Source organism: Dendrobates tinctorius, unplaced genomic scaffold, assembly GCF_039654945.1.
Source record: "Dendrobates tinctorius isolate UK_male_01 unplaced genomic scaffold, ASM3965494v1 ptg000015l, whole genome shotgun sequence".
NCBI classification, from domain to species: domain Eukaryota; kingdom Metazoa; phylum Chordata; class Amphibia; order Anura; family Dendrobatidae; genus Dendrobates; species Dendrobates tinctorius.
In genome coordinates this window covers 35690446-35716258 of record NW_027361683.1, presented here as the reverse complement: position 1 = coordinate 35716258, position 25813 = coordinate 35690446, and the positions used below count along the sequence as shown (strand labels likewise).

At 43.7% G+C, this 25813-nt stretch overlaps 1 protein-coding gene across 11 annotated transcripts in view; it reads left to right on the top strand.

The window, feature by feature from the left end:
• The window catches only part of LOC141076171 (protein 4.1-like), a 382293-nt gene that overhangs the window by 293328 nt on the left and 63152 nt on the right, over nucleotides 1-25813 (top strand). For all 11 annotated transcript variants that reach the window (XM_073563556.1, XM_073563577.1, XM_073563527.1 and 8 more), the window contains 3 exons: nucleotides 16837-17021; nucleotides 17193-17252; nucleotides 23633-23674. In XM_073563556.1, the coding sequence (XP_073419657.1) occupies nucleotides 16837-17021; nucleotides 17193-17252; nucleotides 23633-23674 (287 nt within the window). The remainder of the gene's footprint in view (nucleotides 1-16836; nucleotides 17022-17192; nucleotides 17253-23632; nucleotides 23675-25813) is intronic.

Sequence of the window (25813 nt, the reverse complement as noted above, 5' to 3'; positions counted from 1 at the left end):
CTGGTTGCCTCTTTGCAACCATCCATGGTTCCCCCACCACCTCTTTCTCCCTTCCCCTTTCTTATCTTCCTTTCTTACTCTCTGGTTCTGGTTGTTTGAAACCCTCATTTTGAGGATTAAAGAGTAAATGGTAGGTTGACTTTATACGTATTAGGTGTTGATTAACCAAAAAAAAAAAAAAGTTGTAACTTGCATCAGACATAATTGTTGGTGGTGTGATAGGAAATGTGAATCATAATCAAAAGATATACTACCACATGTTACAGCGTTGTTCTCTTTGTGTATTAATGCCATTGATACCTGAATTTTTCCTTTTTTCTAATGTAACTTCCTACAATAAAAATTGATTGGAATAAAAAAAAGAGTCAAATGCCTTGGCAGCATCCAGCGATGCCAATGCCCATTCATTATCTGTTACCAGAGAACTATATTGGACCACTGACTGGACTCGTCTGATATTAATGGAGGTGCTCTTGCCCGGCATAAAACCCATTTGGTCAGAGTGTACAAGATCTAATATGACTGAATTCACTCTTTTGGACAAAAATTTTTGTAAAAATTTTATTATCCACATTTACTAGTGATATAGGCCTATAAAATCCACAATCTAAAGGGTCCTTCCCCTCCTTTTTAAGAACCATTATATTGGCCTCATAAAAGGACTCCGGCATGCATCCCCCCTCCCAAATCCCACGAAACACTGTCAACAAAAGGGGCGCCAGTATATCCTGGTATTTCCTATATAATTCCACAGGAAATCCATCCGGCCCAGGGGCCTTCCCGGAGGCCATGTCTTTTATGGCATCCTCTACTTCCTCCAGAGTAAACTCAGCATCCACAAAGGCCTCTTGGGAAGGACTTAGCGCAGGAAGCTCCATATCTGACAAATAATTTAGACACTCCGGGCCATCCACATCAGTCTTAGAATTGTATAGTGAACCATAATAGTCAGAAAAGCATTTCAGTATCTCCTCAGTTGAGGAAACCAAAGTACCACCCGAATCACGAATCTGTAGAATTGTGTTAGTCGCATTATGCTGTCGTACTAAGTAAGCCAAAAATTTGCTTGCCTGATTCCCCATCTCAAAATAAGACTGCCGGGCAAAAAATAATTTACGTTTCGTCTTGGCGTCAGTATATTGAGCATATAACCTTTGAGCAGTCAGCCACTCCACCCTATTACTGTTAGTTTGATCAGATACATAGGCTGCCTCCAAATCTTTCAGAAGTCGCTCCATTTTGCCATCCTCCTCTGATGTCACCCGCTTAATGTAAAAGATCGTAGAGGATAAACAACCCCGTAAATAGGCTTTAAGAGCATCCCAAAATACATTAATATTTCGTGGTTCAGGGTGGGACCAGACGAAGCAACGTAACTGATCTATCGTTCTATCAGGGGAAGTTATCAACTTCAGCCAAAAAGGATTCAGTTTCCATGTTATCCTATTAGTCGATGGCCCTTATTTAAGTTTAAGAATAACTGGGCTATGATCCGAAATCCCCCTACTTCCATGTTTAATATCATCCACCCACGCCGCCAGACTGCTGGAGCCAAAAATGTAGTCTATTCGAGACAGAGAGCGTTTAGTGGAGGAATGGCAAGTATACTCCCTTGTCTCTGGATGGCGCACACTCCAAAGATCCAGCCACCCACTACCCGCCATGAATTGTGACAGTTGGGATGTGCCCGGGGGCTCCATCATCTAATCTCAATCTATCAAGATGGCTGTTCATAACCAAGTTAAAATCTCCCATACAAATGACATGTGCATCAGGGTAATTCAAAGCAAAGCTCAATGCCTTCTGAATAATTGATACATTGGCCGGAGGGGGATTATAAATACAAAGAATAACATATTTCTGAGCGTTAATCAGCGCATGCACAAACACAAATCGTCCCTCAGGGTCTTTCCGGGCCTCCCTGGCCTCCCACCGAACATCTTTATGAATTAACAGTGAAACCCCCCTTGAGTAGATGATGTGAAAAGCATGTATAAACCATTGCACCCACGGTTTCTGTACCCACCGAACCGTATCTCTGGTCAGGTGCGTCTCCACCAGAGCCACAATATGATAGTGTCTAATTTGTGAGAACACCTTAATTTTTTTTCGAGGGGTTTTTATGCCTCTTACGTTCCAAGTCATACAAATCAACTCAGAACCCATTCCCGTCCATTTGGATATGATGCATAATAGTGCTCGAACCAAGTGCAGAGATCCCATCCATATAGCAAAATTGGCGTCAGCTGTGGCATTTACCTAAACAGCTATAAAAACTAAAACTTTAGAAAAAGAGAAAAAACAAAACAGGAACCTAGTAACATAGGAGCACAGTCTCTCGCCCCCATCAAAAATTAAACCAGGAGATACCATCACTGAGCACAGCGTCCAGTATTGTTGATATCTGGGAATTCGCCGAGAGAGCTCCAATTAGACCTTGATTTGAAAGGATCCGAAGTAACAGCCGCCACATTAGGATTCCTTCGCAGGGGATCCCCTATGGGACCGCAGCCACTCAGTCGCCTCCGCCGGATCTGTGAAAAATATGGAGGAACATTCATGAACAACCCGAAGTCGGGCCGGATATATCATCGAGTATATAATGTTTCTGTCCCTGAGCCGTTTCTTGACCTCGATGAATTGTGCCCGCTGCTTCTGCAGTTCCATGGAAAAGTCCGGAAAGACGGAAACGACAGCATTGTTGAACTTAATAGGACTCTTCAGCTGTGCAAGACGCAGAATGGTATCTGTGCCCTTACAATTGAGGAAGCGTGCCAGGAAAGGCCGAGGCAGGGCCCCTGGAGGCAGGGGTCTTGTAGGGACCCTGTGGGCTCTTTCAACAGCGAACATTGAGGAGAATTCATCTCCCAGGGAGGTCTTATGCCAATCCTCCAGAAACTGCTCAGGATGCTGACCTTCCGAGTGCTCAGGCAGACCAACGATACGGATATTATTCCGGCGCATTCTGTTTTCTAAATCATCCGCCTTCTGCTTCCAAGCATTCATGGAGCCCGCCACCTTCGTTAATTTAGCCTCCATAGGTGTAATGGTATCTTCCACCTTGGACACCCTCGTCTCCACCTTCGTAATGCGTCCCTTCATGGCCTGCAATCCTGACGAAGTCTCACCACCTCCTTGTAAACATCCTCAATTTTCTCCATCATGTCCTGGTCAAAGAAATAGCTTGCATCAACTGCTCAGATGTCTGTTTAAGGGTCAACTCCTCCTGTTGCGCCTCATTTTCACCACTAGAGGGGCGATTTTTACGCTGAACTTGAGAGGAAGTGCTCCTATTATGTCGTGCACTTTCAGCGGGGTCAGGTCTGAAAAACTCCTTCAGTTTTTCCGCCGCTCCTGATCCTTTAAGTCAGCTCATGGTTATCTGCAGTGCGGTCTAATAAAACAGCTGAAGACGTGTGGTCCGGATATCACCCACCATGGATAGGGGTCACAGCAGTGCTGGTAATAGTTAATTGTAATTCAGGCTACAGAGGGGTGCCACAGGGATTATGAGAACGGCAACCAGCCTCACTTAGCACAGTTCCTTGTGGCCAGGGGAGGGAGAAGGGGCCCCACAGAGACAGCTGCAGTGGGGGAGGGGAGGGTGTACAGAGCCTCCCTTATTAATAGCGCCAGCCGGCGCAGTGAGCAATAAATAGGAGAGGGATACCACGCAGGGCCCACTATTTCAGGGCACTCGCCGCGCGCCCCCTCAAGATTTCCAGCCTGTATCTTCACTGCCCAGCGGCGGTGCAGCAGTGTAAGCTGACGCTGCAGCTCTCAGTAGCTGAGCTGCGCGTCCAAGATGGCCGCCGCCTCCTCGTGGGGGATCCAGCCACCCTGCTCCTGTCTCCTTCCCCCGCCTCCCGCTCTCAGAAATTGCCTCACGACTTGCCGCGGGGTACAGACGTCCAAAGGGGTCCAGCCAGCGCCCGGTAAGCCACCAGAAAGAGGTCCTAAGTCCAGGATCCAGCAAGATGATGAGGAGCTCTCCTAGCCAGCGTCCTCTCCTGCTTGGGGCATAGCCACGCCCCCACCTCCATATTTTACTGTTGGTATGATGTTTCTTTTCTGAAATGCTGTGCTACTTCTACGCCAGATGTAATGGGACATACACCTTTCAAAAAGTTCAACTTTTGTCTCGTCAGTCCACAGTATTCTTCCAAAAGTCTTGGGGATCATCAAGATGTTTTCTGGCAAAACTGAGGCAAGCCTTTATGCTCTTATTGCTCAGCAGAGGTTTTCGTCTTGGAACTCAGCCATGCAGCCATTTTTGCCCAGTCTCCTTCTGGTGGTGTAGTCATGAATAGAGTTGAGCGAATATCTTTGGTTCCCCCGCTCATTCGGCAAGCAATAGCACTTTCCAAATAAGCAGATGTATGGAGGGCACAGGTTGTGAATGGCTTTATATGTCATGGGTAGGGTTTTTAACTGGAGTCTTTGAGTAATGGGGAGCCAGTGCAGGGATTGACAGAGAAGAGAGGCCGGGGAATAGCGGGGGGACAGGTGGATTAGTCTGGCAGCAAAGTTTAGAATAGATTGGAGGGGCGCAAGAGTGTTAGAGGGGGGAGGCCACAGAGCAGAAGGTTGCAGTAGTCAAGGCGGGAGATGACGAGGGCATGGACTAACGTTTTTGCAGATTCTTGGTTGAGGAATGTACGGATCCAGGAAATATATTTTTGAGATGAAGTATGGCGGAATTGGAAAGGGCTTGGATATGTGGTTTGAAGGAGAGATCAAAGTTAAGGATTACCCCGAGGCAGCGAGCTTGTGGGACTAGGGAGAGTGAGCAGCCGTTTACTTTAATGGATAGCTCTGTTGGGGGGGGGGGGGTCCAGTGAGATGGGGCAAAGATGATGAATTCTGTTTTGTCCATATCAAGTTTTAGAAATCTAGCAGAGAAGAAGGATGAAATAGACAGACAGTGGGATTATGGTTAGTAGGGTGGTGATATCTTGACCAGAGATGTAGATCTGTGTGTCATCAGCATAGAGGTGATAAAGCCGTTGAGAGTCTATGAGCTGTCCGAGGCCGAAGGTGTAAACTGAGAAGAGCCTTGTGGTACTCCGACACATAGGGGGCAAGGTGAGGAGGTGGTGTGTGAGTGAGAGACGCTGAATATCCAGTCTGTTAGGTATGACGAAATCCAAGATAGGGCCAAGTCAGTGATTCCAAGAGATGAGGGGGTCTGTAGTAATAGGGAATGGTCCACTGTGTCAAAGACAGAGGACGGGGGCGTGGCCTAGCACTCTATGCGAGCGGACGGCTCCTGTGACCTCTCTGCTGTATATCTTCATTTATCCTGTTCAAATTCCCTCTGGAGTACTGATAATGATCTCAGCTAGTGAAGGCAGACCCTGACACACGCTGTGCTGGGGTGACCCGAGGTCATGGGAAGAAGATGGCAGCAAGATGCCAGGACAAGAGCTGGGAGCCGGGCTGAAGATGGCACCTTTCGGCGCCGACAGTGTGGAGGCAGCTGAGAAGACAGATGAAGCAAATGGCTCCTATACACGGAGACTCGAGATAGCAGATAAATTGGAGAAGTTTGCAAGGCTGGAAGGAACAGCAAAGGTGATGTCTGAAATGGGAGAAAGAGAAAGAAGACTCAGAGGCTGATTCGGTACAGAGGGGTTAATGGGAGAGGATGAACGGCGGGAAAAGGAGTGTGTGGAGCAGGAAGACAAGGAGGAAACTGTTATAGGGGAACCCACATTGAAGGATGTATATGACTTGGTTAGATTTTGTAAGACTGCATTAACAACCCTTACAAAGAGAGTTGATGGGGTTAAAGAAGAAATGTCCAGCATGAAGGCAGCCATAAATAAACCTGATGCCAGAGTGGAGGCAGTGGAGGAGAGATCAAGTGTGCTGAAAGATCAACTTTCTAAAATTCAGAAGTCTCACACTCAATGTTTGTAGAGATGTGCTGCCCTGGCTGATAAAAATGATGACTTGGAAAACCGCTCAAGGTGGAATAATGAGAGATTATTGGTCATCCCAGAGAAGGCGGAAGGAACTTATCCTACAGCATTTATTGAGGACAGGCTCTGCACTAAAATTGGCGCCGATAACTTGACCTAACTTTATGCGGTGGAGAGAGCGCACCGCGTTCCCATGAGACCCCTCCCGCCGGGATCCCCCCCCGTACTATCCTTGTTAGGATCCTTAATTATAGAGACAGAGAGATATACTAAGAAAAGCAAGAACAGCCAAAGATCTGTGCTTTAATGGCCAAAAGATTTCCATTTATCCTGATTACTCAGCCGAGGTGCAAAAGCAGAGGATGCAATATGGTGCAGTGAAGTGAAGACTGAGAGACTTGGCTTTGGCTTACTCTACCTTATAGTCGGCAAAGCTCAGGGTTGTGGCCCTGGAAACAGTGCATTTTTTCCAAACACCGGAGGAGGCCATGAAATGGCTTGACTAAAGGCCCCTTTAGCGATGCACCAGCGATCCGACCTGGTCAGGATCGCTGGTGCATCGCTAAATGATTGCTAGTGAGTTGTCACACAGGCAGACCTCACAGCGATGCAGCAGCAATACAGCGCACGATACTCACCTTTCACACACAGCGATCCTGACGTCCTCCCGCCCGCCTCCACGCGTCGCTCGTCGGCGCCAGCAGGAAGCGCCCGACGAGAAATGGACATTCTCGCGCGATCAGCGATGGACAGCGGGGGAGCCGGTCGGAGGTAAGTATCACACATAGCGATATCGCTATAACGTCACAAAATGGGTGTCGTTATAGCGATATCGCTATGTGTAAAACCCCCTTTAAACAACAAGCAGCTCCAGGCAGATAAGGACAGAGGGAAGTGAGCGGAGTTAAATGCCACACTGTGTCATGTCATTTTTTGATAAGGAGAAATTAAAAGATGGTGCTGTTATATGGAGGTTTCTGGTTCCTGCATATTAATTGATTTGAACTATGGAGGGACTGGTTGTAATAATAATATCTATATGCATATGCGGAGGAGGTGTGGGAGAGTTTTAGATAGTGGTTCAGAGGTAACTTTTTTGGGGTAGCTAGACGTTGGAGTACCCACTCTGGGAAGAGAGGGAAAAATACAACGGGAGAACTGTTATGCTTTGTTGGGTTATTGTATTTGGGGGTGGGTTATTGTTTAGGGAAGAGTTCTATTGCATACGGAGAGCTGCAAGATATTTTCAAGAGTCGGGAACTTGTATGTATAGAATTGTATGATGGGTGATAGAATTAAAATCCTTAGTTGGAATGTAAGAGGACTGTCCGAGGGAACACGAAGAACGGCGATCATGGAATATGCTAGGAAGAGGAGACTCATTTACTATGGGAAAAGGTGGAGGTGTTGAAGAGGAGGTGGATTAAGAGAGCATATGCTAGAGGGGTCTCTTTATTAATAGGAGCGTCTACACCATTCGAAGAAATTGAAAGCCATGTTGATAGTGAAGGACAGTATATTTTTGTTGTTTGTAAAATTTATAGGCAATCACTATGTATAGTAGCTATGTACATACCACCGCCATATAGCGGGAAAAGTTATGTGAGGTTATGGAATTATTTAAGCGGGGTACGGGATTACCATTTCTTATTATTGGTGATTCCAATAATGTTATAGATGAGGGGTGGGATTGACATAAACATAGTGCATGTAAAATCACTAGGAAATTGACGGCATTTGAGAATTATATTAAAGACATTGGAATGATGGACCTGTGGAGAGTGAGAAATGAGAATGCGGCGTGCTACTCTTGTTGTTCTGCGACGCATGGGTCTCTCTCACGAATAGATATGGCACTGGGAAATGAACTAATGACACAACTGGTCTGTGGCGTGGAATACCTCCAAAGGTGATTTCGGACCATAAGCCTATAGAATTGTCCATTAGATGGATAGGGGGGAAGATTGGGAAGGGAGTTGGGTGGAAGTTGAACGCAGTGTGGCTGGAATATATTGATATGAGTATTATAAAGGAAGAATTGGAGGAGTATTGGCGGATTAATGAAGGGAGTGCTGATAGTCGGGTGGTGTGGGACGCTATGAAAGCGGTTCTATGGGGTCTCTTGTTTCGAGAGAGATTTCCAGGTGTAGGTCGAAGTCTCAGCTAGAAGACAGGAAAATAATCGAAACCTTAGAGAGGGTGGAGAGGGATATGCTACTGGACCCGTCAGCAGAAACTCAGAGTAGGCTAAGGGGTGCACAGGAAGAGGTTAATAAGGTGTATTTGAGGAAAGCAGAGAGCAGGAGGGCCTTCCAGAAAATGCAATTTCATGATGAAGGTGAAAAAGTGGGGCATCTGTTGTCAGTTGTAGATGTTAAGATTTTGGCTAAAATTTTGGCTAGCCGTTTGGCGAGTGTGGTTCAGGATCTTGTTCGTCCTGACCAATCTGGATTTATGCCAAATCAGTCTACGGTGATTAATTTGCATATACTTTTTCTAAATTTGCAGCTGCCTTTGGACAATAGGGGTAATAGGGTTGTGGTATCATTGGATGCGTGTAAAGCGTTTGATAGTGTTGAGTGGCAGTATCTTTGGAGGGTGTTGGAGCACTTTGGTTTTGGGTCTACCTTTATTTCATGGATACGGTTGCTATATACTTCCCCGACCGCTAGGGTCAGAGTTAACGGGCAAATATCTGGGAGTTTTGCGCTTCATAGGGGGACTAGGCAGGGGTGTCCACTGTCCCCAATACTTTATGCTTTGGCAGTGGAGCCCTTGGCGCAGACAATTAGGAGGACGGCTTCAGTTGAAGGGTTTAGATATGGCTTGTTAGAAGAAAACGTATCACTGTATGCAGATGATGTGTTGCTTTTTTTGGAGGATTCCGGAGAGTCGTTGTTGAGAGCAATGGATATTATTAAAACATTTGGGTCTATATCGGGATTAGAAATTAACTGGGAAAAATCCACTGTCATGGCTGTAGATGATTGTGTTGTTGATTTGCCAGTGTCGGGGGAGGGTAGTAGGTTGGCAGTAGTGCGACAGTTTAAATACCTGGGCATTCAGTTGGCACTTCCGATTTCGAGCTATGCAGATTTGAATCTGATTCCACTGCTGAGTAAGTTTAGAAGTAAAGTAGGGGTGTGGTGTAAACTGTATCTTTCAGTAGTGGGAAGAATTAATCTGATTAAGATGATTTTGATGCCCCAACTGCTATACGTCTTGCACAATGCCCCTATCTGGTTCCCTAGGCGGTGGTTTCGTACTATTGACTCTATATTTAGGGATCTTGCGTGGGTTAAAAAAGCAGCCAAAGATCAGACTTGAGATATTGCAGAGGCCCAAGGATGGAGGGGTACTGCGCTTCCGAACCCTTGGATTTACTACTTAGCTGCTCAGGGTCAACAAATGAGGGGGTGGAGGGATGTGTCTGGGGCTGATTCAATACAAAGGGTCTTGGTTCAGGTGATGGGGAGGGATCCCTTGGTTCAGGGGTTGGAGGCAGGAATCTTAGGAAGTTGGGTTTGATGTATCATACTTTAGTGCTGATACATAGTCTGGGAGGCAATTAAAAAGATTAGGGGTTTGGAACACTTGACAAATTTTTCCACGATATGGTAAAATGAGACACTACTGGAATTTGTTAAAATGGGAGAATTTAAAAATTGGATGAGACTGGGAATACAGTACATGGTTCAGGTGCAGGATGCGCAGGGACTGGTGCCCTTTGGAAAGTTGCAGGAAGATTATGGGCTACCGGAGGTCTGCAGATTTCAATATGGGCAGTTTAGGCATGCTTATGTTACGCAGAGTAGGAAGATGAATATGGAGATTCACAAGGATATATTGATTATGTCTTCGCAGAGGGGGGAACAAAAGGGGTAGTGTCGGGCATTTATAAGGATCTAATGCATACTTCTTTAAATAATCATATTAGAGCACAGGGGAAATGGGAGGAGGAGTTGGGTAGGATAGAGGAAGATAAATGGGAAGTGATTATGGAATATATACCCCAATTATCGCTGCGTGAACCGGGCAGACACTTGGAATATATGCACTCCATAGAGTATATAGGACTCCTGAACGGCTGTATAGAGCGGTGCCAAATGGAGGGGTCTGGAATTCTCCATATGTTATGGCAGTGTCCAAATCTGAACCCATATTGGACGGCGGTGCTTAATGCCATAGGAGGAGCGTATGGTTGTAGGATTGAAAGGAATCCTGTGGTGTGTACACTGGGGATATGTGGAGGAGGTCCAGGTACATAATAATTATAAGGTGGCTATAGCTAGATTATTATATATTGCGCGAAAACTGATCGCAAGATACTGGATAAATGAAGATCCGCCGACGTTGAGGGAATTTTTCAGACAGTCTGACTCTTTCGTGAATATGGAAAAAGACATACCGTATTTTTCGGACCATAAGACGCACTTTTTTTTCCCCCAAAATTTTTGGGGGAAAGTGGGGGGTGCGCCTTATGGTCGCAATGTACTAACCTGTGAGGCTGGTGCGGGGGCTCTGTAGTCTGGTGGTGGCAGCGGGCTGTGCTCCGGTGCAGGGGTAGCGGCTCTCTGTGCGCCGGTGCAGGGGCGGCGGCTCCGCCGGCATTTCCTCCAAGCCCGGAGGCCCCCGCACATCCCTTGCTGGCCGCCGCCATGTTGCGGTGGTCTCCAGGAACATGGACGCCGGGAAGATGGCCGCCGGTCCGGGGACGGCGCATGCGCAGGTTCAGATCTCGTCCCGAGATCTCGTAGCCGAGATTTGAATCTCGTCCCCCGAGATCTCGGGACGAGATCTGAACCTGCGCATGCACCGTCCCCTGACCGGCAGCCATCTTCCCGGCGTCCATGTTCCCGGAGGCCACCGCAACATGGCGGCGGCCAGCAAGGGATGTGCGGGGGCCTCTGGGCTTGGAGGAAATGCCGGCGGAGCCGCCGCCCCTGCACCGGAGCACAGAGAGCCGCCACCCTCACCCCACAGAGCCCAGCTGCCCCAGCACAGCCCAGCTGCCCCAGCCCAGCTGCCTCAGTACAGCCCAGCTGCTCCAGCACAACCAACCTGCCGCCACCGCACGAACCTGGACCACGGAATGACCCCTGTGACCACTCCTCCACCTGTGCCGGATCCCTTCCCAGGTAAGTTGAATTCGGACTGTAAGACGGACCCCCATTTGACACATTATTATTTTTTCCCTATTTTCCTTCTGAAAATTGGGGTTCGTCTTATGGTCCGGCGCGTCTTATAGTCCGAAAAATACGGTATACGTTAAGAGAAAAGGCATAAGAACATTTGAGACACTGTGGACACCTTGGGTGGATAGAAGATGACCCTGAACTTAGGTTACACCATGCATTATTTGCTGCTCTTGTATGTAATGGGGGGAGGGGAAGGGAGGGAGGGAATTTCTGAAACTAATTATCATTGTTAATGTTCTCATTGCGATTTTTGTTCTATTGTTTTGTACCTTGAATTTGGTTAAATAAAAATTTTATCTGATTTAAAAAAAAGAAAGAGGACAGGTCCAGGAGGAGGAGGACAGAGTAGTGTTGCTTGGCTTTGATGATTAATAGGTCATTGGTGACTTTAGTTAGTTAGGCAGTTTCAGTGGAGTGATGCTGCCGGATGCCAGATTGTAAGCAGTCGAAGAGGGAGCAAGAAGAGAGGTGGGAGGACAGTTCAAGATGGACATGTTGTTCCAGTAATTTTGAGACAGAGGAGCAGTGATATGGGGCGAACACTAGATACAGAGGATGGGTCAGTACACAGCTGTCATCTTTTAAAGTGATTCTGATTAACCCCATATATTAGCAGTTCTGGTAGGATTTTCTAATAGACATACAGCAGCATTAAAGGAGCTTCATTAATTTCTGGCAAGTATTGATTGTGCACTGCATGTGACAATAATCTATATTGTTATGTCTGGTCTGTGGGATAGGGTGGAAAAACAGAAACCTTTTGTTACAAAGAAACATCCAAGCCCAGCTATGTTTAAGCAAAACCTACATAGTCTTGCCAAAAGTATGTGGGAAAATGTGTTGTGGTCTAAAGATGAATATGCAAATAAAGTCCGTGGAGCCTCATTTAAGAGTCTCAAACACGGGACTAGCCAGATCTTCCTCCAGGGAAGGACCCAGCCAAGGGGTGGCTCCTTTCGGAAAGCACCATTTCCACCATATTAAGTGGCCCTTTAAGTCAATATCCAGCTCTTTACGAGTTTACAGATGATATTGCACATCAGAGGAGAGAGAAATAGGGTCCCCGATCCCCCCTGGTACCTCTCCGTGGTCCTCCGTCCCCTCCCGGTGGTCCCACGTCCCGCCGGCGTCCTCCGATGGGCACCGCCATCTTGAAAAAGGCGGGCGCATGCGCAGTGCGCCCGCCGGGAATCTGCCGGCTCCGGCTGGCGGTTTCCATTCATTATTTTGATCACTATGATAAACGATCATAGTGATCAAAATAAAAAAAATAGTACATAACCACCACCACCCCCCCCCGTTTATCACCCCCTTATATAGGCAAACATAATGAAATAAAGAAAATATTTTTTTTTTTTTCAGTTTTTCATTGGGGTTAGGGTTGGGTTAGGGCGAACTAGGATTAGGGTTAGGATTAGGGTTGGGATTAGGGTTTGGATTAGGGTTAGGGGTGTGTTGGGGTTAGGGTTGGATCAAGAATTGAGGGGTTTCCACTATTTACCAACTTTGGAGGTCTAAAAATTGGGGTCTAAAAAATCACTTTTGTGGAAATAAAAAAGACTTTTTATTTTCACGGCTCTGCGTTTATAAACTTCTGTGAAGCGCTTGGGGGTTCAAAGTGCTCACCACACATCTAGATAAGTTCCTTAGGGGGTCTAGTTTCCAAAATGGGGTCACTTGTGGGGGTTTCCACTGTTTAGGCCCATCAGGGGCTCTGAAAATGCAACATGATGCCCGCAGACCATTCCATCAAAGGCTGCATTCCAAAATGGCACTCCTTTCCTTCCAAGCTCTCCCATGCGCCCAAACAGTGGTTCCCCCCCACATATGGGGTATCAGCGTACTCCGGACAATTCGCACAATAACTGTGGGGGTATTATTTCTCCTGTTACCCTTGTAAAAATAAAAATTTGGGGGCGAAAAGATCATTTTTGTGGAAAAAAAATGGATTTCGTATTTTCACGGCTCTACGTTATAAACTTCTGTGAAGCACTTGAAGGTTCAAAGTGCTCACCACACATCTAGATAAGTTCCTTAATGGGTCTAGTTTCCAAAATGGGGTCACTTGTTGGGGTTTTCCACTGTTTAGGCAAATTAAGGGCTCTCCGAACGCAATATGGCATCCGATCTCAATTCCAGCCAGTCCTGCGTTGAAAAAGTCAAACGGCGCTCCATCCCTTGCGAGCTCTGCCGTGTGCTGAAAAAGTGGTTTACCCCCACATATGGGGTATCGGCGTATTCAGGAGAAATTGTACAACAAATTTTGTGGTTGATTTTCTCTTTCAACACTTGTGAAAATAAAAAAAATTGGCTCTGAAGTAAATTTTTTGCAAAAAAAAGTTAAATGTTAATTTTTTCCTTCCACATTGCTTTAGTTCCTGTGAAGCACTTATAGGGTTAATAAACTTCTTGAATGTGGTTTTGAGCACCTTGGAGGGGTCTAGTTTTTAGAATGGTGCCACTTTTGGGTATTTTCTGTCATGTACACCCCTCAAAATGACTTTAAATATGATGTGGTCCCTAAAAGAAAATGGTTTTGTAAATTTTGTTGTAAAAATGAGAAATCGCTGGTCAACTTTTAACCCTTATAACTTCCTAACAAAAAAAAATTTTGCTTCCAAAATTGTGCTGATGTAAAGTAGACATGTGGGAAATGTTATTTATTAAGAAATTTGTGTGACACATCTCTCTGATTTAAGGGCATAAAAATTTAAAGTTTTAAAATTTTCGCCATATTTCCTTTTTTTTCATAAATAAACACAAGTCTTATCGAAGAAATTTTACCACTAACGTGAAGTATAATATGTCAAGAAAAAACAATCTCAGAATCAGCGGGATCCATTAAAGCGTTCCAGAGTTATAACCTCATAAAGGGACAGTGGTCAGAATTGTAAAAATTGGCCTGGTCATTAAGCTGCAAACTGGCTGTGTCGCTAAGGGGTTAAAGGGTATTTTAACAAAATATTAGTTTAAAGTTCTTTATTTGTATTTTTCTACCCAAAAAGATTTAAGCTTATGTTTCAGTTGGATTATACAAATTATGGGTGACATTAAAGATGGGGAAAAAAGTTCTGAATGTTTCTTCTTGGTATGATTTATTTGTTTTTTAAAATGATAAAAATCAAAAACTTGCATTTTATTAATGGTGTTTTTTAATTTTTATATCCACTATGGACGTGGATTTAAAAATACAGTTTGTGTAGAAAAAGAGCAGCAAGCCATCAGTGTGTGTAGACTGTTTAGTAACATTAGTCATTGCTATGCTAGAAAGTAAAGTAGTGCAGATGTCTGTGATGGACAGTGATTTAGCAAATTTGTTCTTGTGTTGGAGAATTATGTTTGTTCTCTTGGTGCTCTTAACTAGTCTGTTAGTATAAAGTTTTGTTTTACCAAGGACATGCATGAGTTCTGATTTGTGACCATCCTGTGCAGAACCTCCTTTACAAAATAGTAAGTCTAGTAATGCGTGCAGTATTATATTCTTCCAAGCTTACATTTATGGTATTATGTGCCATTATGAACACAAACAGAACATTTTAAAAATTTTTTCTAAGCATATTCTAATTTTAAGGGAACTTGTCATGTGAAAAACGCTATTAAAATTCAAATATTTTGTTAATCTTCAGGTTAACAGCTTATTGAACCCACACTTAGACTCCCACTGCCAGGTGGGAATTAATTTTATTCCTCCCAGCAACATCAGGCATTCAGTCATAGGTGCAATGCTGCTTGGGATCAGTCTGTGTATCGGGAGCGTCAGCTGTAACCACACCCGCGACACTGACTGACAACGGAACCTAATGCTGAGCAAGCTGTCAGTCAGGGTCAGGGGACGCACTTACAGTTGCTGCTTTCTATACACAGAGTGATGACTGTACCCCCACCAGCTCTGTTCTGTGAATGAAGCCTGAACGCTTCTGAGAGGTATAAGGTTCATTTCCTCCTGGCAGTGGAGGTCTAAATGTCACCGACCAATAAGTTCAGAACTCTATTAACCTGCAGATTAACACCATATCTGCAGGTTAAATGCATTTTTTCATGTGACTGGTACCCTTTAAATGGAATACAAAGGCTTGATCTAGAAAATGGTGTGATCACACTCTTCCATTCTTTGCTTTGTAATATGTTAGGGATACATTAAAGGCATATTTTTTTTCTACATAAATTTCAGTTTAGTGTTTTTTCTCTTTTTTTCCCTATAGTGTACTTTCAAAAATAAATGGGTCCTATTTTAAAGGGTGTGTTTTACTTTTTTTTCACTAATTACCGTAAATCCTGACTGTGATCAGTTTTCATTTTTTTTCTCTAATCCCGTTTTATTTTCTGATAGTAGATTATTTTATTCCATCTTCTGCACATAATTATGAGGTCAGACTTCTTGCTTGAGTTGCAGCTCTGCACTAGTCAAGGAGGATGTGTGTGACCAAGACTTATTACCAGTGCTGCATCATATAATAGAGACGTAAATAGCCATTGTAAACCTTCCTGTGATGAGGTGAAAACTGCATAGTAGTGATCTCTATAGGAAGTCTCAAGCCTGTTATGAGGCCCAGTGACCAGAATGAAATTGCCAATATTTCAGGATAAAAAGTAAACTATAGCTCCTTTTTTAACGACACATTGCTTTCAAAGGGAACCTGTGATCAGTTTTGGCCGATATAAGTTATGGCTGTCGCCTTTCAGGGTATACACATCATTCTATTATGCTGTATATCGGTCCTCAACCTGACCTATAAGAGAAGAAAAACACCTTTTATTATACTCACCTGCGGGGCAGTCTGGTCTGAGGGACGTCGACGGTCCTGGTCCGGCGCCTCCCATCTTCATGTGATGCCGTCTTCCTGCTCCCTTTGTGTCATGCACAGGCGTACTTCTCTGTCCTGTTGAAGGCAGAGCAAAGTACTGCATTGCACAGGCGCCGGGAAAGGTCAGAGAGGCCCAGCGCCTGCGCACTGCAGTACTCTGCTCTGCCCTCAACAGAGAAGTACGCTTGTGCAGGAGCGCAACACAAAGCTAGCAGGAAGACGGCATCGCGTGAAAATGGGAGGCGCTGGACCAAGACCAGCGACACCCATCGGACCGGACCACCCCCCCAGGTGAGTATGTTATTTTTCTTCTCTTCCAGATCGGGTTGGGGCAGATATACAGCATAATAGAATGGTGTGTATAAGCCCTGAAAGCCAGTGGCCGTAACTTATATCGGCCAAAACCGGTGACAGGTTTGCTTTAAGCTGTTATGCCTTTACACCGTGAATAGAGCTAGTACTGGACTTTACTATCAGATTCAGTGGGAACTCCTTGAAGAGCACACCTGCTTATACAGAACCAGAGCAGTTCTTCTCAGCAGTGATGTGATGAAGTTAGGTAAGCTCAGTACAATGAACAGGCTTTTTGATGATCACAGATCTGTTGAATAACAGTGGAGAAATGGGCATTAATTTAAAAACAAGAAATTGGTAAGTCTCAAAAACAAACAAGGTAAAAAAAACCCCCAGAAATTATATGTATTAATTGAGAACAAGTTACGGTAAATGCCACATTTGCGTAATCTATTGTGCTTTAATGTGCAGCCAATCTATTGCCCATATTTGTTGCTTAATTTGAATAATATAAAGATTTTCCTTTTAAAGATCTTGGTTACATTAAACTAGAAAATAAAACATTGAGGTAATGTCGTTTATTGCCACACTAATCTTCTTTCCTTTACTTGATAGCTGCAGTGGCGACCCCTGAACGCAATACCCGTCCTGTCTCCGCTCCTGTCATTACTCACAGCCAAATTGTTGTACAGCCTACTCCATCCAGGGAGTCTGCCACACGCAGAGTGGAGGATATCTCCACTAAGAAAGAGGAGAAGAAACCACAAGACCAAGTCAAAGAGCCCAAGAGTTCTCCTAAGGTGTCTGTCCATTCCTTGCCCTGCGCTCCCTCATTCATGTTCATTCTAGACCACAGTGTACCATTTATCCTTTACTTGAAGTCATGTGCCATTTTGTGCTAGTTATCTAGTTACACAACTTAACAATATTCTTACTTTTCAATTTTATGTTTGTTGTTTTTATTAATTTAGGTGGCAAAAACTCTGCCTCCGAATAAAGCTTCTCCCACTGTCAATGGCGATCAAGTGCAGGTTAGTTTGACAGTATAGTTAATATAGAATAGAATGTTACCCATATTTTATTAAGAGAAATAGATAGGAATGTAAGCACATACAGTGGGGCAAATAAGTATTTGATCCCTTGCTGATTTTGTAAGGTTGCCCACTATCAAAGACATGAACAGTCTATAATTTTAAGGGTAGTTTAATTTTAACAATGAGAGAGAGAATATCAAAAATAAAATTCAGAAAATCACGTTGTTTAAACTATATAAATTTATTTGCCTTTTGCAGTGAGAAAAAAGTATTCATCCCTCTGGCATACAAGACTTTAATACTTGATGGTAAAACCCTTGTTGGCAAGCACAGCAGTCAGATGTTTTTTTGAAGTTGTTGATGAGGTTTGAGCACGTCAGGTGGAATTTTGGTCCACTCCTCTTTGCAGATCATCTCTAAATCATTTAGATTTTGAGGCTTTCGCTTGCCAATTCGGAGCTTCAACTTCCTCAAGTTTTCTATGGGATTAAGATCTGGAGACTAGCTAGGCCACTCCATGACCGTCATTTGTACTTCTTTTTGAGCCACTCCTTTGTTGCCTTGGCTGTATGTTTTGGGTCATTGTCTTGCTGGAAGACCCAGCCACGACCCATTTTTTATGTCCTGAAGGAGGGAAGGAGGTTGTCACTCTCATTCTCCCATTGATGTGGTGAAGTAGTCCTGTTCTCCTAGGAGAGAAATACCCCCAAAACATAATGTTTCCACCTCCATGTTTGACAGTGGGGATGGTGTTCTTTGGGTCATAGACAGCATTTCTCTTCCTCCAAACACGGCGAGTTGAGTTAATGCCAAAGAGCTCAATTTTTGTCTCATCTGACCGAAGCACCTTCTCAAAATCACTCATAGAATCATCCAGGTTTTCATTGGCAAACTTCAGACTGCCCTGCACATGTGCCACCTTGAGCAAGGGGACCTTGTGGGCACTGCAGGATTTTAAATCTTTACGGTGTAATGAGTTACCAATGGTTTTCTTGGTAACTGTGTTCCCAGCTCCCTTGAGATCATTAACAAGTTCCCCCCCGTGCAGTTTTAGGCTGATCTCTCATCTTCATGATCAAGGATACCCCACGAGGTGAGATTTTGCAGGGTACTCCAGATCAATGTCGATTGACAGTCATTTTGTATTTCTTCCGTTTTCTTACTATTGCACCAACAGTTGTCTCCTTCTCACCCAACGTCTTACTTATGATTTTGTAGCCCATTCCAACTTTGTGCAGGTCTATGATCTTGTCCCTGACATCCTTATAAAAAAAAAAAGCTCTTTGGTCTTGCCCATGTTGTAGAGGTTAGAATCTGACTGATTAATTGAGTCTGTGGACAGGAGTCTTTTATAAAGGTGACTATGTAAGACAGCTGTCTTTAGTGCAGGTTATTTGGAGCGTCTAACTGGTCTGTAGGAACCAGAACTCGTAATGGTTGGTGGAGGATCAAATACTTATTTCTCACTGCAAATTACAAATACATATATATAATTTATACAATGTGATTTTCTGGATTTTAATTTTGATATTCTATCTTTCTATGTTAAAATTAACCTACCCTTAAAATTATAGACTGTTCATGTCTTTGTCAGTGGGCAAACTTACAAAATCAGAAAGAGATCAAATAATTATTTCTCCCACTGTATCAATGGTAGTAAGTAAGGATGAGCTACCCTACCCGAACTTTATTCCAAAGTTTGGTAAGTTTCGGTTCGCTCATCTCTAGTAGTAAGTGATTTTTGCTAAGTAATGTATGCATGGTCCTATTAATTGTCCCAGAGTGATGCACAATGTAAAAGTATACTTTCCTTCTAGACTGTCATGTTTTTGTTTTTATTTACCTTTTGTACAGCACTCTGGGGTAATTAATAAGTGGTTTGTTTTTTTTTACTTAGTATTGAGCAAAAGAACAATAATAACAATGAGTAGAATTATGTATGTGAACTCGCTACTACTGTTAATACTTGTTACCATAGAGCTTATAGTAACATGTACTTTTACCTGTAGCTACTAATAAAAAATTGTGTATTTTTTTTGCTATTTTATTAAGTTTATAAAACAAAATAAATCATACCGCTCCTGTTTGTGGGCCTTTTGTAATTTGATCAGCAGCTTCCATCACAATATGATGCTCCTGCAGTCAACCCACATAGTATGGTGTCCCCACACACCTCCCCATTGTGTGATGTTTTCCACACAACCCCACACACAGTAGGATGTCCCTTATGCCCACAAGTACTAATAAATAAAACTTCTCACCTAAAGCCCCCGTTACACATAGCGATATCGCTAGCAATATCGCTGTAACGTCACTGTTTTTTGAGACGATATTGCTAGCGATATCGCTATGTCTGATACTTGCCTCCGACCGCTCCCCCGGTGGTTATCGCTGATCGCACGAGAAGGTCCTGGACCATTTCTCGTCGGCCGCTTCCTGCTGGGGCTTCCTGTGGCGCCGACGAGCGACGCGGGCGGGAGGACATCAGGATTGCCGCGTCTGACAGGTAAGTAGCGACCCCCAACCCCTGCGATGTCGCTGGTGAGATCTGCCTGTGTGGCAGCTCACTAACGACCACTTAATGATGCACCAGCGATCCATATCGTTGTCGGGATTGCTGGTGCATCGCTTAGTGTAACAGTACCCTAACCCTGTTCTCCAGCTGCTCCAGCCTGTGCAATCTACTGCGCTCCACACTGTAGTCAATTTCTCAGATACTTATAGTCCTTAAAAATACCAACGTAATCCCATATTTTGCTAAATAGAGTATGTAGGGGTCAAGAATCATAACAATTGATTAATCAAATCATGCTGAAGTTATCTAAGGGGGACAGAATCTTTTCCTCTGTTTCCATTTCTGACAGTGGAGGTTAGCACACTAAGGGATACTTGTGGCATGCCTGCTCCACGTAGGCTATCCCTGCCGGACCCTTCAATAGTAACTCCCTCACCAAAGCCAACACCACCACCCACATAAAGTGTTTAAGTATATATAAACATATCTGATTATGATAAAGCCACTTTTGCAATGGGTGTGTTATGTAACTATCTCTCAGTGGGTGCAGATGTTACACTAAAATGAGAAAACAGTGTGCTCTAGGGAGATAAGCTCCCTAAGTAGCTTGTGGATACTACTATTTGAAAGGAAATTACAAATGTATTCCAAAATATTCAGAAGGTAGCTTAATGTAGATGGCCATATGAGAGGAAAATATGATCTCTTGGAAGGTGTAGTTAGCAAAGATATAAATATATAACTGTAGTTCAGAGTATCATCGGTTGCACACAAGATTACAGGCGGTCAGTAAACGCTGCAGGTTGGATTCTGCGTACATCCGTAGCCTCAAACCGGCAGCGGCCAGATGTCACAACATAGTGGATGGGATTTCATGAAATCCCATCTCCACTATGAGTCCGGAGACGCCTCTGCCTGCCCTGCGGAGACGCACACGCGGCAGCTATTTCCAGACCGCAGCATGTCAATTTATGTAGCGGAGACACTCCGTCTGCACTTCATAAATTACCCTTAGACTATCATATGCGGTAAAACCGCATTATCTTCTTAGTCACATGCGTAATAAGTGCAGGAACGCAGCTTACTACTCATGTGTACTAATTTAAATATCTTACCTTGTTGAGTTGACCGGGAGAACTGCCGTGTACGTGACCACCGGGGATGGGGTTATCTCTGGTCACTAGCCAAGTTCTCACGGTCAGCTGACCGTGAGAACTGTAGTGCATGTGACTGCCGGCGACCATGTTATCTCCGGTCATCAGTGGTCATCATCTTCAAGCTCCGCTGTGTCTGGATCTCAGGCTGAGTGGTGGCATAATGCCCCCATTCAGCCAAAGGCATCTAGATGTAGCAGAGCTGGACTCTGGGGACAGTATGTGTATCTTAATTAAGATCTGTTAAAGAAGTCTGTGTCATTGTATATAAGTGTGTTGGGGGTACAGAATTCCTTTGTGAGCGCTTCCTGTCAGGACAGGAAGTGCTCCTTCATGGTGGACGCTATAAAGATAGACGGGTAAGCAGCTTGTTCAGTAGCAATTTTCTATAGCGACATGGCAGATCAGAATGCCCGATCACTCCCCTGATGAGTTAACCACGAAATGCGTCGGGAGAAGAGAGACTAAAAGGACTTATGGATCTGACGCTGGTCATTTATTGGGTGAGAGCCTTCCTTTTTTCACTGTCACAATGACTCTCAGTTTGAGAGAGGGGTTGTGTGGATACTAAAGGACTTTATTCTGGCTGTATCTTTATTTACCATATAACTATAGGATTAGTAATGGATAGGTGTCTTATAGACACTTCTCCACTACAAAGCTGTGGGCTTGATGTCACCGGACAATATAAAGGTGACATCAGCTCCACAAATATGAACCCCACTTGCCACCTCTCTCTGTGCTTTCCTTCACTTCCTGTGTCATGTACTTTTGGCTGTGTCTCACAAGATTCACCATTATTTAAATTAGCACACATGCGTAGTAAGCTGCGTACCCGCACTTAATATGAATGTGACTAGGAAGATAATGCAGTTTTACCGCATCTAATGATAGTGAATGGATAATTTACACAGCTACATAAATTGACATGCTGCGATCTGGAAAGACGCACCGCATGTCCGTCTACAGGTGAGCCACAGGCATCAGTGCACGCATAGTGGAGAAGGGATTTCTTGACATCCCATCCACATTGCTGTAACAACTGGATGCTTCAGATTGGACATTGCGGATGTACGCAGAGTCCAACCCGCAGCAATATCCCAATATATCTGCAAACAACAGGAAATCACTTTTTTACCTTCCCAGAAGCCGACTTTTCCAATTAGCTTTATTTCAAGTGACAAAAAAAACGCATGCATTGAAAAAACGCAAGTGACCTGCCAGTGACCTCAGATGCAGATTTGGTGCAGATTTGAACTGCATCAAATCCTGAGCAAATACTGAGCCATTCCTGATCGTGTGCACATACTCTTACTCTTGGCACATACTGTCAGTGTATTATCACCAGTTAGGCTGTCTAAATAATTATTCATTTTTTTCTGTGTATCTTCGTGTATCTTCTTATCTAGGTCTTACACACCTATTGGTCCCTCTTTACGTCTAGGGCCTTCCAGGGCTAATGGGGATAGGCACCGTGGAGCAGGGGCCCCACTATCAAATCCCCCTAGAGTGCCAACCTCCGCTGGTAGGTAGGCTACAGAATAGGAATTAGGGTAGGGTCTGGTTAGCATTCCCCTGATTTATCTTTCTACATTTTCCTAACCTTTTTTGTATGTATGTCTGTTATTTGGATGTTCTACATCCTTTTAATGCATATCTAATAAAAATCGTCTTTTAGGTCTTTTTTCTATGATTATTGCACTTTACAGAGACCACACACTTATGATTTTTCTGAGCGACTACTTTAAGCATAAAGGGCCAATTAAGGCAATCTACTGCCTTTTCGGTGTCCAAACGCAGGATGAGATTAGATTCTCCAGATTTTTTAACTATTTCTCTGATATGGACTACCCTTCTGGAGTTTTTGCTGCCTTTTCTAAAAGGGACAAATCCAACTTGGTCTTAGTGGATCATATAAGGTAACCATTGATTCAGATGTATTGCTAATATATTTGTAAATATTTTAACATCTGAGTCGAGAAGGGCAATCGTTCTATGGTTTTTGAAGTCTAGTCTATCTTTGCCTGGTTTGGAAATCCATGTTATAAATGAGTGTAGCATGGAGTCAGGAATCTGGGATTCCTTTAGAAAAGAATTGAAAAGGGGAATTAATGAAAGGATAAGTTCATCCTGGAAGGTCTTATAGTATAAGTAGGGCGGGCCATCAGGTCCCAGGGTCTTCCCATTTGGAAGGTTATGGATTACTTAATTTCCTTTTCGGTAATTACATCATTTAATGATGTCTTTGCTTCTGATGAAAGAGGCGGCAATTGACAAGAGTCCGAGAATGAACCAATAAGGTTGCTTCTGGCTTGTTGGTTAGATTGGAGGGTAGAATGAAATGAGTAAAGTTGTGAGAAATGGTCATGAAAAGTTTCCGCAATTTCTTTAGGGATTATGTGTAATTTGATTATTTTTATTACATAAGGCATGAGAGGTAGTCTGTTCTGTATGATACCAAAGTGGTTTAGCTAATAGCATGTGGGGCATATTGACTTTTCATAATATGTTTGAAGCATGTTTAATTATAATGTATAGACAAAATGTCTCAAAAACATAAAAATTACCCCGGCTCAGACGTTCCTCTGATTGGGACCTGATGAGTAATGGTTACTTTAGTTATATTGTTTTTTTTTCTGTTTATTTTGAGTTTAAATGAATTGTATGTATTAGTTTATTTTTTTAAATTTCCTCCATGTCTTTTACAGCAACCAGCTGAGAAAGAGGAAGAGGTAATTCGCATGAGAAAGGTAAGCGCAGTGTTGGTTATACTATTGCTCTCTGTTTTACCAATTAGTCATGTGCATATTCGAGACGCCCTCCAACTATATAGCTAGAAAGTACTCGCTGATGACTAGCAAATTAAAGTTGTGTTATTGGTCTGCGTACATTATGGTTTATCATACATTAACTGCAGCAAGTAAATCGTAACGCTAACCACAGTGATGGCAACAACCATTACAGTGTTGCATAGAATCTTGCTAGTTCTAACTTGAGATAAAAACATGCTCTTCCTTTCACCAAATATCACATGGCTTTGTAACAAGAAGTTGGTGATCTTGACCTAATTGTGCATGGGTGTTTACTGAGAGAGCAGTAGCGAAAATGGGAAGCAGGACAAAAGTAAATTCTGCACAGTGTAAAGACCCCTTCACACATCGGTTTTTTGCCTCTATGTGGTCCGTTTTTTAAGGACCACAAATACACATGCGCAGCAATTGTATTCAATGGTGGTCTGCACGTGTCAGTTTTTTTACACGCACCACAGACAGAATGCGTGATGCACACGTAAACACCGATGACATCCATGTGCCATCAGTGCACCTAAGAAAAGCGGTACAGTTCGCGCTGTTCCCAGGCGCCGGGTGTTGAAGGTAGCTCTCATCATTGCTGCCTGGTCTCCAAGATCAGCATGACCAGGCGACAATGATGGGAATTGTATTCCGCACCCTCTGTGTACATCGTGTTTTAAATAAATCATTTAAAAAAAAAAAAAATGGCAGGTGCTCCCACATAATTTTCATAACCAGAAGAGGGAAAGCCCACATCTGGGTGCTGAGGGTGCTGATGTTACTAATCGGGAAATGGGGCCATTATCCCAAAAGGTTCCCAGGCTATTAATAATCGCTCACAGCTGTTTGCTTAGCTTTTACTGGTTAGTTTACAGAGGACCCCAGAAAAAAATGAGGTAGGGTCCAGCTATAATGTCTAACCAGCTAAGGATAAGCCGACAACTGTGCAGTGATATTAATAACCTGGGAAAGGGCTATGAATATTTGTCCCCCTACGAGGTTACGAACCTCCGCTCTCAACCATTCAAGAAATCCGCTCTCAACCATTCAAGAAATGACACATCCATAAGATGCTTGAAATCTCGTGTTTAGCCTTGCTCTTCCCACTTGCCCTGGTGCAGTGGAAAGTGGGGCAATAGGGTTGATGTCGGCTTTTTTACGGCCGCTGACGTCAAGAGAAGGGGTTAGTATTGGAGAGGTGTCTATAAGACACCCCTATTACTAACCCCATAGTCATATGTATTAAAGATAGAAATTGAGTAAAGACCTTTAATTTAAATAAACACAGTCTTGTTTATTTGAAATAAACACTCTCCACCCTCTCTTTCCCATTAATTACTGTAAAATTAAAAATTAAAACACCATATTCTTCCTCACCTGTCTGACACCAAACCATTTGTCCCACGAAGAGCCCAACTCGGCTACATCTGTATTGCATGACTGAGCGGTAGCATGATGCGACCGTTTGACTGTGAATCCAGGAGATGCTTAGCATGCAGTCTCAACTTCAATGACAAGCGGTAACGTAATTGAGGTTACCGCAGGTCACAGCCAGCTGTTCCCACAGTCAGTTCAGTGTGAGCTGGCCGGCACAGTACGGTAGCGTTCAGGCGTCACCACTAGCACCATGAGAAATTTCTCACGGTGCTAGCTGTGGCGTCATAAGGTTGTCACAGTTCATAGGCTCGCACGCTCACCTCAGTGTCTCCTAGATTCACGGCTGAGCAGTTGCATCATGCCACTGTTCAGTCATGCAATCCGGATGTAGCTGAGCTGGGTTCTTAGTGCGACAAATGGATTGTCGTTGGTCGGACAGGTAAGGAATGTTTTTTGTTTTTTTTTTGTTTTTTTTTTTTATTTTATTTTACAGTGATCAAATGGTAAAAGAGGGTAGTGTTTATTTAAAATAAATGAGTCAGCATGTTTATTTCAATTAAAGCACTTTACTCGGTTTCTTTATTTATTACGTTTGACTATGGGGGTGTCTTATAGATGCCTTTCCATTACTAACCCCCGGACTTGATGTCAACGGCCATAAAATGGCTGACATCAACCCTATTACAGCAGCAAAAAGTGGAAAAGCAGAAAAAACGGCAC